Here is a 14,280-nt window from a genome sequence, read left to right on the forward strand (position 1 = left end):
CGCAGATCACCCGAAGGCCAAGGGCTGTCTCTAGGGAAAGGTCAAGCTGACTCCTCTCAACATCCATTTCAAAGCCCTAACAGCCAGCCCTCTGGATGGCTTCACTGTGTCCTCTGCCGATATCCGATATCCTACTATGGCTTTTCAGTTGTCTTCATCCCGCCGCCACGAGGAAGATCTAGGAGCATCAGGATTCCAGATGTCAGTGTCCACAGGAAGTAAAACAAAACATAGACTAACTGAGCTCCCTGGGGCCCAGAACCGAAAGATATAGGTAGGCTTGAATTTGGAGTGAGTTCCTTCTCAGTGACTCCCCATATAGTCAAGGAAGTTTGTGCTCAGACCCTGCAGAAAGGGACTTACCAGCGCCAGAGAGCTGTAGAACTGAACCCACCGAAGACCTGGACTCAGGTTTCCTTACCTCCAAAACTGTAGGAAGTGAGTTTCAGCCCATTATAAAGTACCATATCAGCTGTGGTGTTCTGTTCTAGAAGACCCAGCAGACCAGGAAATGAGTGTGGCTGAGCTGGAGCACAGGCCTGGAGAGGTCCTTGATGCTGACCAGAAAGTCACATGCAGACTCTATTATCTACTCTCCCTCTTTCTCGGAAACAAAGCCCTAGCACCCCCACTGCCCCACTCCAACCTATGTGCTCCTTAAATGGTTTGCAAAGGGTTTTCACATTCTCTGGAGAAAAAAAAAAATTGGCTGAGTCCAGCCAGATGATGGCAACCAACAAAAACCCCTGGGCAGGTACATGGTGCAAAATTGTGTAAGGACATCCAAGAACCAGAAGCAAAACCAAGGTCGGTTGAAAGGCTCCATATTCCTGAAAACATAAATTCTAAAGCATTAACTTTAGCCTCATCTAGTCTCAGAACCAGAGGCATCTCAAGACCTGAGTCTGAATTGGCTAGTCCTCTCTGTGGACAAGTCCCACCCATCCATGCATTCACTCAGCTCCAGATCTCATAGGTTTTCATGACCAAATGCCAGAGCAGTCAGGCCCCTGCTGGCCTCTCAGCCCAGAGATATTTCCACTACTCATACCATAATGCATATTTAAAGTCACAGATCACCAGCCTTCAAGCAAAAAATACAGACTTCTTAGACTGCTCTCCTGCCTGAAGCGTGTTAACATTCACTGGTGTGGGACCACCCTGAGACCGTCGTGACTGTGCGGTCAATGGTGTGGTGTGGGTTTTTCTCAAGGCCAAAGTGTAAAACCTAAGGGGATCTGGACCCTGACATCTGCATCCTCTGCTGCATTGGAGCCCAACATTTGGAGGCTGTGTGGCCAAGGGGCGTCCTTCCAGCCCCACTTACTGCTGTTCAAAGTGTCACAGCCCATTACATCCAGCCAATGACTTATGCCTCCTCTCTAGAGGGCACTGGGCAGGGCCCCTGCAGGAAGCAGAGGAGACCCCGGGTGGTTTCTCAAAGAAGTCGCCTATTGGGAAATCCCATTAGGAAGCTCATCTTACAAAGCTGTGGTGTTAATGACCTTGGCCTCCCTTGGCCCTGAGAATAGCTGGTCTCCCTGGGGCTTGAGGGAAGGGCCATCTGGGCTGCGGACTTCCTCTCACCAGCTGGCTGCTGCCAGGCCAGGGAGGAGTGGCAGTGCTCCTCCGAGGCCTTGAATTCAGCAACCTTGGATGTGGCTGTCTGCATACTAGCCTGACTCACGTTCGTGTACACAGGAACACATATGCACATGGGCATGCTCCCCGGGGCCAACCTTCTGCAGTACCTCAGCAGGAACCAGCAGAAAGCTCAAGGCTGAGGCCAACAACCCTAAGAGGGAGGGGATTAGACCCTGGAAACCTCTTTTGAACTAAATTAGACACATTTTTTTCTTCACCTTCAAACCCTGCAGATTTTCTTTTTTCCATCTCAACTCCCCTAGGCTTATAAAGTGGCTCATCTTAGCTGTTCAAGTTGACAAAGGCATCGGAACTGTTGAAAGGTTCAAAGTGTCCCTGGGGTCTTCATGTATGATATGTAAGGTAGAAAATTACCCAAAAAAAAAGTCCCCACTTGTTTGATGTGGTGGAGGTAAAGATGCAACCACCCTAGGAGAGGAGGCTCTTGTTTTGTGTGGTGGAGGTAAAGATGCAACCACCCTAGGAGAGGAGGCTCTTTGGGAGATGTCAGGCAAGTGTCTGCACAGGTTGGGTTGCCAACTCCAAGGCACAGCTTCCATGGGGAAGTGGGGAGCCAGAGAGGCATGGAACCGAGAACTGCTCTGTTCTCCGGGACTTTCAAAAGCCCTGTTAGCATCCATGGTAACGGTTGGACTTGAGCATCCCCTGTAAAAGCTACAAAGCTTCCCGGGTACTCAGCCTCAAGATTACCTTCAAGCCTGAGAAAGGAATGGGATTTCTAAAGGTGTGGCCCTATCTGCGCCAGAACCGTGCCAGCCACTCCCAAGTATTCTTGGGGATCTTGGTACCAAGGAGCTGGTGCTAGCCTTCTGCAAGGACGTTTACCCTTTCTGTCACTTTTGGGCAGTCAGCTTCCTGCTCCTCCCTCACCTATTCAGAACTCCTCTGGGGCTTCTGATCAGCTAGAACACCAAGTCAATTAGCCTCTGGCCTGCAGCCCCATCTACTAAAGCTAGAATCCTCTGGGTATAATTTTCACTACCTTTTGCCATAGGTCAAGGCACCTGGGACAGACGGGAACGTGGGCAAAAAAGAAATGATAGGCAGGGCTGTTATGTTATTTCTTGAGCCAAATGCCACCACCATCACCACCACCACCTAATTCCCTGTGCCTGAAAAGATGCTCATGAGGCAGATCCTTCTTTAGGAAGGCTTTAGGGAATGTTTGCAAAGTCAATCCTTCAGAGACTTCTCTAGGCTAGAACATAGCCCCCAACCAGGGCCTGCTCTGGAAACCATGAACACCCAGAAGGTACGTTACAGCCTGATGCTCTGACAGAAAAATAAGGGATCTACTCCTCGTAGGCTTTTAAGAAAGATTATCAGTTCCAGCCCTATGCTGGTTAGTTTTTGCCAACTTGATATGAACCTGGTCACATCTGAGAAGGCAGAATCTCAGTTGAGGAACTGACTCTATCAGACTAGCCTGGAGGCAAGTCTGTAGGGGCATTTTCTTGTTTAATGATTGACATGGGAGAGTCTGACTCACTTGGGGGACGAGCCACCCCTGAACAGGTAGATGACCTAAGGATACAGGCTGAGTGAGTCACGGGGAGAAGCCAGTAAGCAGCGTTCCACCATGGCCTCTGCTTTGGTTTCTGCCTCCACACTTGTGCCCTGTTTAAGTTCCTACCTTGACATCCCACAGTGATAGAATACAATTGGGACTTGTAAGCTGAGATCTAAGTTGCTTTTGGTCATGGTGTTCTACCTCAGCATCGAGAACCCCAACTAAGACGCAGCCCCACCATTTTCCCCTTAGGCTAACCTTAGCCAAGATAGCATTTTAAGGGCCTGCTCCATGCCAGCTCATGGCCTGCCTGGCACAGGAAGAGCTAGTCTGCATGGGGCCCACACAAAGACCCACTTCATCACCAACTTTAGCAGGAGGAATGTGGCACAAAGAGAGAAAGCGGTGCTTTGTTGTCAAATCCCTAAGCTATGAGCACATGACCTAAAGTTGAAATAGATGAGACGTCTTCCAAGTAATTAATTTCTATTGACTGACACGTGATGAAGTCAGCGTCGATGGGGGGAATCAACATGCCCATGCACTTCAGCATGATGGGCTTAGCCTGTGTGTGTGTGAGTGTGTGTGTGTGTGTGTGTGTATGTGTGTGTGTGTGTACAGAAAGGATGAATCAGAGTTAGGCCCTTAGCCACAGAACACCCTAGAACTGTAGTTCTCAACCCTCCTAATCTGAGACCCTTTATAGTTCCTCGTGTGGTGGTGACCCCCACACACAGTCATAAAATTACTTTTGTTGCTACTTCTTAGTTGTGATTTTGCTACTGGTATGAACTGCAGTGTAACTATCTATTTTCCCATGGTCTAAGGTGACCCTGGGGAAAGGGTCGTTCGACCCCCCAGGTTGAGAACCGCTGCCCTAGAGCAGCGTGCTAAGAGCCACTGGCTGACACACAAGTTCTACCCGGCCTTTGCCTGCTGTCTGTCCTCACTGTCCTGGTCTCGTGTTTTCCCTCTCCACAACAGGGACAGCTCCCGGCCAGGACTGTTCTTGGCTGGCTGGGCCCTCTAATTGGTCTCCAGGTGCCTCTGCACAATGCAGTGACTGGTCACCAAGAATTTGACAGATACATGGCTTTAGCAGAGAGAAAGTGAAAGCAAGAGAATGTGGTTCCTTGCCCACCATTTAAAAAAAAAAAAAAAAAGAAAGGAAGAAAAACAAAGTAACCAGAGCAAAAAGGATACTATTTCTACAGCCACTCTATAGAGTCTACACATTCAAAGCCACTCTATAGAGTCTACACATTCAAAGTCTCAGATGTAAATATGGAGGATGGTACATGGTGAGAACCACGTCACTATCTGGCTCCCCCCACCCTCCAGTGAGAGTCAAGCCACAAGAATCCCAGGCTATGTCAGGACAGGGTAGCTGTTGGGCCTTCGTTGCTTTTCACCTACAGTCTTTGCCTCTCACCATTCTCCCCATCCTGTTCTCAGGAGTACTGAGAGTCTGAGGTTGCCAACCCTAGAATTGATATGAAGGACCCCAGGGTCTACCTGGGAAGAGCTCACATGAGGTGGCTGGAGACCTCCCCTTGAAAACACAGAACAGGGGCCAACCTCCAAAATCTCCATCTACACAGGGGTTGGGTCCCCTTATTTCCCAGGCAGCCCTCTGTGAATCCTGGACAGAGAGATTTGGCTCAGCCATCAGAGTTCCGCTACCAGCAATTGAGGGGACGCAAATTTAGAGCTCCTGAGACAGGTAAAAAAAAGGTTTCTCTTGCTCCAGAAGGCTTAGCCAGGCTGTGGAGCCAAAAAAAAAAAAAAAAAAAAAAAAAAACCCATGCTAATTACCTGACTGATCACTCTACCCTCTCAGAGATGTCGCCACAATGTAGCCACCTCTGCAGTGAGGATGCCCTGCTTCCCCCACCCCTCTTCTTCCATTCTCCAATGAGTTTACAATAAGTGGTTACATGTAAAATCTAGTCATGTTCACAACAGTCAGAGATTAGTAACATTCACGGAAGCCCACAAGGGCGGTCTGGGCCAGGCAGGAAGAATGAAAAGAAAGGACTTGCATTTACATATTTGTCCCCATGGGCCCTTGCAGAACAACCATGAGAGGTGACTGACAAGCAGTGTGGACAGTAGAGCCCCCCAAAAGAGTAACGTTCCAATTAGTCCAAAGAAACGAGAGCCTGTTTCCCAGAGTCCCAATTAAATCAGAACCAATCAATGCTTGCTCCCATCCTTGCCATTCTGCTCAGGAAATAATGAGAAAAATGAGAGGGGCCCAGCCAGCAACTTTGGTGTGGCAGTCCTTTGAAGCCAGAGAAATGCACTCAGCATGGCTTTCCAGCAAGCCCAGTTGCTGCTGCACCTGTGCCTTTAAGACATCCCGGTGTCTTGGTCGCCACTCAGATCCTGAGGAATACCAAAGAGGGTGCCCCCCGCCCCACCCCCAACCTGTGGGACACAGAGAAGCTCTGTGGGACCAGACCCCACTGGTCCTAAAACTGTCTGCGTTGATTCATCACTGGATCTGGCGTGCTCTCCCCTCTGTTTCCACGCCATCCATCATGGGTCCCAGAACCAAGAAATCCAATAAAGACACAAAGGCACAGCTCTGTGTTCCCAGCAGGCCCCAGAAAGGCTGTGTGAAGGCCCCAGCCCAGGCAATTAGCTGAATCCATGGGATGGCATGTTGATAGGCTTTCAAAATCCCTTGCCAGGCATTTCACAGGCAGGTGTTTGGGGAAGGAAGGAGACAGACAGGGGCTGGCCCCATGCTCCAGTAGTGCCAGGGGACAACCGGGAAGGAGGGCACTTTCAAGAGACTTGTGAGAGAAAAAGAGCTAATTTTTCTCCCAAAGTACAAAAGAGAGGGGGGCAACCCTTGAGTTGTGATATGATAAAAATCACTTTCAGGCATTCTTTAAGCAATCCAAACTTCTAAAGGTCGTAAAGCAAGATTTAATCATGGAACTCACCTTTGCTTCCGGATCGGCCTATATCAAGCTTCAACATAGGCTTAGACAAGGCAGGAATATCAGGCTTCTAGAGCCTTCCATTCATTCCCAGACCAAACTGGAGCCAGCTCAGCACATTTGCTAACACATACAGAACAAAGGAAATGTAGGGTTCGGAGATCTACTGAAACCTGAAGCCTGCAATCTGCAAAGTTTGCATCAGTTTGCCTCACACAGATTCAAAGTTTCCTCCACACCTGGAACTTTCCCATCCCTGTCCTAGGAGCTTCATCTCCTTCCAGGGCCTGGCATTGAGCCCCTGGAGAAAGACAGCCAAGCCAGAGGGCTTTGAGTTAATGAGCTACATGGCTTCAGCACCAAGTTCAAGGCTGTGGGAGCTGGCTTGAAATGAACTAAAATATTTTCCAAATTCAGTCACTTCTCAATTACCCTTGAGTGAACTGTCCATGACAACCCAAATACTCCATGCCCCCCAGAGCTTGAGGCTGATGAAAGATGCATAGTGTGTGTGTGTGTGTGTGTGTGTGTGTGTGTGTGTGTGTGTGTGTGTGTAAGAGAGGGATAATGCATTCCCAAAATAAATATAAGCAAGTGATTATTGAATAATTTGTCACTGTTCGGAATTTTTCTCCATCCCTTTCTTTACACGTGCATACAGACAGTTGGTCATAATTGGAAAATCATCAGGCATAGGGGATGTTGGGGACAGAGGTTCTTCTGAGATTTATAATAAGCTAGTAGGCTCTCTTTTCTCCTGAGTGACCCAGAACTAGAAGTAGGAAAGTTATGATCTTGGATCTCCCCCAGTGGGATGGAGGCAGACATTCAAGGAGCCCCAGGCTTACCCTTGCAGGCCACGCTGTTCTCAGGTTCATAACCAGGCTTACAGGTGCAGCGCCCAATGGGCACCATCCACTCTCCATCCCCGTTGCAGTAAAGTTTTATGGGCACGTCCACTTCTTCTGCATTAGGGATGCATGTGCCCCGAGCAATCACCAGAGATGTGCTCTCTGCTCCTGTCATGGTTTCTGGGAACACTGCAAAATTCTGCACAATGCTGGGACACTTTTTGAAGAAGACACGGACAGAAAGGAGAGACATACAGGCTCCATAATCCTGGAAAGCGAGGTAAAAACCATTCCGAGTAAGAGGCCCAAAGCTCCTGACTTCTGTGTTGACCTTCATCAACCTTCCCCCAAAATCCACCTGGGAGAAGCTCTCATCTGCAGCAATGGTGTCCACTTTGAGGTAGGGGGCTTCAGACCAAAAAGCTGACTTCTTGGTGGCAATGACAGAGTCAGTCTCATAGTAGTACAAGTTGAAGGTCTCCTTGCAGGAGCCTGGGACATTTGGAAGGCTGCTGCAGTCCCTCACAGTGAAGCGCATCTCTGTATAGATGCGATGGGCACCCCGTCTGTTGATAAAGGTGGTAAGCAGCCAGTTGTTCTGGTTGGGCTCGAAGACGTTGCACACTTGGTAAGTACGGATGGTGTTCAGGTTTTCATCATAGCCACTGACTTCTTCCCACTGTCCCAAGTAGGCCACAGGCACACACATGCAAAATCAGAAAGGAGAGAGTGATAAGACAATAATCAATACAGAAGAGAATCTCAGAGCCTTGGAGGGGCTTTAAGAGCTCACCAGTCCCACTGTTCCCATTTAACAAATGAGCTCATATAACCGTGTCTACACTTTCCTGATGTTCAGAGTCATAGTTCTCTACCATCCACCAAACCATTCCATCCCCAAACTTGGAAATCTCATGCTGTGGCTATCCTTCATTGTGCCTCATTGATGGCAGACACCACACTCTTCACTGCCGACAGCTGCTTCTACTCTGTGAATTAAAGATCCAGTTATAAGAGGACATCTCCATCTGTGAGCCTAATATCTTCCTTGTGGCAAAATTCATTTATGTACCTCTGTAAAGCACGTGAAGAGAAATGTTTATTTTGTTTGATTTGGTTTTTTTGTCTGTCTCTCAATAAACTTAAGATTCTCAGAACCTTTGGTTTTAGAACCAAAATCTCTTTGGAAGAGCTAGACTGTAAGACTGTATGAAGGCAGCTAAGAGATACTCTTAATGAAGTTAATTCAGCTCAGTATTGTGAAAAATTTAAGTTGAGATGTGATGCAGGAACAATGTTACTTAGAAAGAAAGGGCCATTGCTTACTCCGGAAGAGACAGCCATGATTCATATTGGAAGGGAGAATTCATATTTCAGAATCTTTAGGCATCAGAGGAAGTTACCTCACACCCTTCACGAATCCCACTAGTCAGTTCGGTTATCTCCAGCTCTTGGCTAATAAGACATCGTGCAACTCTTCCATGTGCATGGCTATCGGAGGAGGTGTGTGGGAAGGACAGTGTTTTGAAAATGCTACAACTTGCAGAAGGCAATTTTTGCAACAAGGAAGTTGCTTAGTGAAGGAGTCCTTTCCCTTTGGGGCTATAAAAGAAGACACATGGTGTCCAGGGCGAAGGTACAAAAGGAGCACACCTAGAAAGCTGACCTCCACAGCCAGGCTTACCGGACTCTCTTAGCCCTCCTCCAGAGTACCAATTCATGCCCCAGCCAGAGTCTCTGGTGAGTTCCTTCCAGAAACCCTTGAAGACCAAAGGTCCATCTTGATTTGCTGCCTAGATAAAATCTCAGCCCTCCCATAAGGAAACCAGCACCCCATCTGTTATTTGATTGCACCATCTCTCTCTCTTCCTTTCTCTCCCCCTCTCTCTCCTTAGTGCTTAGACTGATCTTGAACTTGCTATGTAGCTACTCTTGCTGCTACCTCCCCAAAGGTATTATAGGACCTACCTACCACCAAGGTTTATGTAGTGCTGGAGGTCAAACTCAGGCTTTTCTGCATGCTAGGCAAGCACACAGCTGAGCCACACCCCCAACCTGTTGGAACCACTCTTACAGCCTCCAGCACCTCTCCTTGCTCAACTTGTAATGCCAAGATTCCAACAGTTGCCAAAGTTGCTAGTGGCTTCCACCTCCAAGCTCCATCCATACGCGGCGCATTTGACCTAGGATGCCTTCCTGGACTTTGGCTGGAATAAATGCGACTCTGAAAAACCTCACAGCTTCCAGCTCACGCTATCCAGACTGGACAGCATGCCCCATCCTGACACTGTTCTACTCTTTCTCCATCTGTCTGAATTTAGACACACTGACACGGAAGCATCCCACACCAGGGACACTTCGCATCTGGACACAGCATCAGAACAGGTACTGTGCACACATGAGGATATATGCCTGTTCCCATGTCCAGTGTCAGGGCCACCAGCTGAGCAAAAGCTCTGCTCCAAAGCTCATGTGCAGTATAAATCCAGGCTGTCAAGCCTCACCTGGGCTTTGCTTAATTTCTTATTGATCTCTGGATGCAGAGGAGCCCGCGTTAGTTTTTTCTCACTTCTTAAAGACCGTTTTATGTTCTATTTAAATGCGTTTGTGGAAGTTTGGTTCTGCTTGACTGGGTTTTGGAAACCAGAAAACTAACAGATGAGGGAGAAGTTGCTGACGGCATTTCAGATGACTCTCAGGCCTCCCTCCCTTTCCGGGGCCGTTCTGAGACATTTCCCCTGCTGTCCTGGCATGACTTTGGAAGAAAGGATGGCTTTTAGTGTTGTGCAATTGGTTAAACCCAGCAGGTCTCATGATCCATTGTTCCAGCAGAGTCTCGGAATAAATGCGGCCCCCCCACACACACCCAGTGGCTGAGGCCCAGGTGAAGCGCATGATCCCATCAGAGCAGAGATCTGCTCACACGCAGAGCCTCTGGCCACCCGACACTAATGCAGCTCTGACTGGGAAAGGAAGTCTAACCAACCAGGCTCACCGGAGCACCAAGGCCACTACCACAGAACGTCCTGTGATAAACAGAATGAAGATTTCACTCAGCAGAGCTGAGATATTGAGAACATTCATCTTCGTCAATGACACTGATTAGCATCGTAAGGCCCAACTGAGGTAATCGGTTCAGACATTAACCTCTCTGGGCCTCAGTTTTCTCATCTGTAAAATGAGGAATCATACTGGGTGACCTCAAGTTGTAAAATTCTACAGATCTAATTGATTCCATGACAGCTCCTGAGGGAGCAATCAAATCAAATTAGAGAGGACAGAGCTGTATATTCAAAAGCAAAGAGTAGAAAGAAGTGGAGAAAAAGGAAAATAACTCCCTGTGGTTTGGGGGGAAAGGAGACTACAACTAAAGAGCCAGGCATTCATTTCCATTCTTCTCTTGTCAGTTACTGCTGTGGGGGTGGGGAACGGAAGAGATAAGACAGGGCTAGAGGAGAAACAAATGCCTTGGAGGGTAAGTAGCAATTATGATGGGGAGAGCCTGAAAGAAAGAGAAGAATTTGGTTCATGGAGACAGACTAGGATGGGCTGGCATTCCCAGCAGGGAGGGACAAACATTGTTATTTGTTGATGATACATGGTATCAGTCTCTTAGCTTTATTGCAAAACCTTACTCATTCATCAGTGGGAAATGTTTCTGAAAGCCAGCTTTATGCCACACATTCCATTAGCCACCGGGGATACAGCAGTGTGAAGCTTAGAACCAAGGAACAGGAACAGAAATTAGTGCATTATCAAAATAACTATGTAACTACAATTGTGCTAATTAACGAAAGGTTATGAGGTGCCAAGAAAGGGGATGTATACGAATGCAGGAAAGTCTCCCAAAGGGTGTTGGCCTGGAGAAGGAGGTATATCCTAGGGACAGAAATGGGCAGGGTATCTGTGCCCTAGGGCACAACTGACACAAAAGCCCCCGAGGTAGGAAAAAGCAAGCTGGTGTCATCCAGGGATGAAGTTCATGGAAATAGAAGTAGCAGAGATAAAATGAAGGGAAGGCAGGACAGGGTGAGAAGTTTGGGTTCCAAACTGACTCCAGCAAACATAGATGAGATCTAGAGAGGAAACTCACAGGGGACCCAAAGTTCAATGTTTAGAAGCTACCTCAAAGTAGGAAATAGGCTGGAAGAAGGCTAAAGTGCACGGGAGGAACAATTGCAGATCACTGACACCCAGGTATGAAAAGAAGATGGGATCAAGGGAGGAGACCTGCAGAGACGGGAGAGATATTTTGGGGAGACTCTCGCTGACAGTGAATAGACCAGACACAAGGGTCCATGTGCCCCATGAACATCTTTTCACGCTATTTTTGAGAATCTAGGATCTTTAGAAATGCTAGTTTCCCTTTGCCTTCCCTTTAAAAAGCCTGAGGTTTCTATGGACCCTGGGTAGTCTGCCTGAAGAGATACTCAATTTCCTTTTCAGGACCAGTTTTGGTTATCATGAACCTGTACTGCCCAAGGACAGGTTTACAAAAATCCATGGCAACTTCCCAGCCTCCACTTGTGAGTCCCTCCTTTGTTTTTCCCTGTTTTTCTCTCCTTCCACTAAACAGCAGCAAAGTACCATGGTTGGCTTACCAGATGGGCATTAAAGAGACACAGTGCCAAGTCTTGGTTAGGAGTGGCTGAGAGGATACCAGGAAGTGGAAACTGACAGCACCTTATTTAATTTGATGCACTTACTTCTCCTAGCATTGACAATGTTAACCTAAACTCAAATCAGTAGAAAGAGGGTAAATCAGGGAGCTGGAGAGATGGCTCAGCAGTTAAGAGCCCTTCTGAAGGTCATGAGTTCAAATCCCAGCAACCACATGGTGGCTCACAACCATCTCTAATGAGATCTGACGCCCTTTTCTTGGGTGTCTGAAGACAGCTACAGTGTACCTACATATAATAAATAAATAAATTTTTTAAAAAGAGAGAGGGTAAATCAAATTTTTTTCAAAAATTTGGATAACTATGAATCTTCAGGGAAAATCCTAGCTCACCCATCCTCTATCCATTACTCCAGAATTGAATTCCCAATAAATCAGAGTTAAACTTGGAAAGAAAAACCTAAAAGTATAAAAAAGAACACAGGGACAATTTCTCTACACTAATCATGACACAAAACTCATGAAATCAGATAAATTAAATTTTACCAATTTTTAAATATTTTCACTTAGTTAAATGGACAAGATGGAAACCATTATATGTAAATAGAAAATAAATAAAATATGATTAAAAAACCCTCAAAACTATTGATAATATGACAGAGTAACACATTAATTCTCCCTAATATGTAAAAATAAACTAGACATATAGGCAAAGGCTATCAACAAACAGCTCACTGAGATTCAGAGATACCCCTCAGTCATATGACAAGATATGGCCTGTCGGTCAACACAACAAAAATGCTCTAGGTCATGTGTTGACCCTTTTGGTGGTGGTAGTTAAAGAATAAAAGTTTGATGATACTACATTTGCAATGATTTTGGAGATTAAAATTATGATACTCATGCAGGAGAGATTGTTCAACAGTTAAGAGCTGTTACTACTCTAACAGAAAACCAGGACTCAATTCCCAGAACCAATATGGCTGCTCACAAAGCATCCATAACTCTGGTTCTAGGAAATGTGATGCCCTCTTCTGCCCCCCTCCCTTGCCCACACACTGGTGCACATGTGGTACACATACATACATGCAGGCAAACACATCAACTAAAAATAAATCTGATAGACAACTGGATGGAAGGCAAATTGGTATTATTTCAAAGAAAATCTTGGTTTTACTCATCAGCAATCCCAGCCACTCACAGTCCTTGACCTGGCAATTCTACTTAGAGGGCCATGCCTAGGGTAGATTTTTCACATATAAAATCAAATGGGGTAGAGGGGCTGGAGAGAAGGCTCAGTGGCTAAGAGCACTGACTGCTCTTCCAGAAGTCCTGAGTTCAAATCCCAGTAATCAAATGGTGACTCACAACCATCTGCAATGGGATCTTTTTTTTTCTTAAGATTTATTTATTTATTTATTTATTTATTTATTTATTTATTTATTATATGTAAGTACACTGTAGCTGTCTTCAGATGCACCAGAAGAGGGCATCAGATCTCATTACAGGTGGTTATGAGCCACCATGTGGTTGCTGGGAATTGAACTCAGGACCTCTGGAATAGCAGTCAGTGCTCTTAACCACTGAGCTATCTCTCCAGCCCCTGCAATGGGATCTTATGTTCTCTTCTGGTATGCATGAAGAATACAGTGACAGTATAGACTCGTTTATAGACATTAAACATTTTCAAAAAATCAGAAATGTGCCTAGTTAGTCACTCAGGCTGTCATCCCCTTCAGAGGTATCCATGCCTCTGAGGATCACACTTAGTAAGCCTTCCCCACATCCCCTGACAGGGACCTCAGGGACCTTTGCACAGCGGTGATGGAATGAAGAGTCATTCCTCAAGCTCAAATTTCGCACTAACCAGGATTATAAAGAATGCTCCTATTTGGGAGACATGCTTCCTATTTCACTGCAAGTCAACTTCTTCATACCCACCCCTCTTCTTGGATCTCTCAGTTTAATTTTTTAATGTGACTTAAGACTTTTGCTAATATCTACCAAGTGGCAAATGCAAAGACAGAGTGTGATGTTTCCATAAACGGAATATAACTTGGAACAAAAGTGGAGAAAGAACTGATACATACTAGAACGGAGTGAATAACAAAAACGTTCTGTCGAGTGAAGGCAGCTGTGCCTCATAAGGCCACATTATATATTCTACATTTATTATATATTAGATTCTATACATGATATAGTCAGAAGAGCCAAGTAGACAGACCAACAGACAAACAGAAAAGTATTCTTGCCTGGGCCGGGGGAGTCAACTGGGGACGAATTGCAAATGAGTGTTCAGAATCTTCTTTTCTGGGTTGATGGAAATGCTCTGAGATAGGACTATGATGGTATCAAACTTAGAAAATTTACTAAAGTAATTTAGTTATATTCCTCACATGAGTGCATCTATAAGATATGAATAAATACATCACTACAGCTAAAAACAAACTCCATTCTTTTGTGCAATTGATGTCTTAACTCCTTACCAATGTGGACTTGGACCATGCTTGGGTATGGTCACAAATACCATACCCATAGCAGCCCGTGTCTCTGTTCACCCTGTACCCAGAATGCCTTACTACCCCCTCATCCTTCCATAGTTCAACTTCTTAAACCATGGATCAGCACCCTGTAACCCTGCATGTAATGACTATGCCTCTTTCTCTCTCTCTCTCTCTCTCTCTC

General features: G+C 46.2%; 1 protein-coding gene across 1 annotated transcript in view; it reads right to left on the minus strand.

The window, feature by feature from the left end:
- The window catches only part of Ephb1 (EPH receptor B1), a 429,402-nt gene that overhangs the window by 264,144 nt on the left and 150,978 nt on the right, over positions 1–14,280 (minus strand). The window contains exon 3 of the mRNA XM_031343409.1: positions 6,975–7,656. Coding sequence (XP_031199269.1) covers positions 6,975–7,656 — 682 coding nt within the window. The remainder of the gene's footprint in view (positions 1–6,974; positions 7,657–14,280) is intronic.

This window comes from Mastomys coucha, unplaced genomic scaffold, assembly GCF_008632895.1.
Source record: "Mastomys coucha isolate ucsf_1 unplaced genomic scaffold, UCSF_Mcou_1 pScaffold23, whole genome shotgun sequence".
In the NCBI taxonomy this organism is placed as follows: Eukaryota; Metazoa; Chordata; class Mammalia; order Rodentia; family Muridae; genus Mastomys; species Mastomys coucha.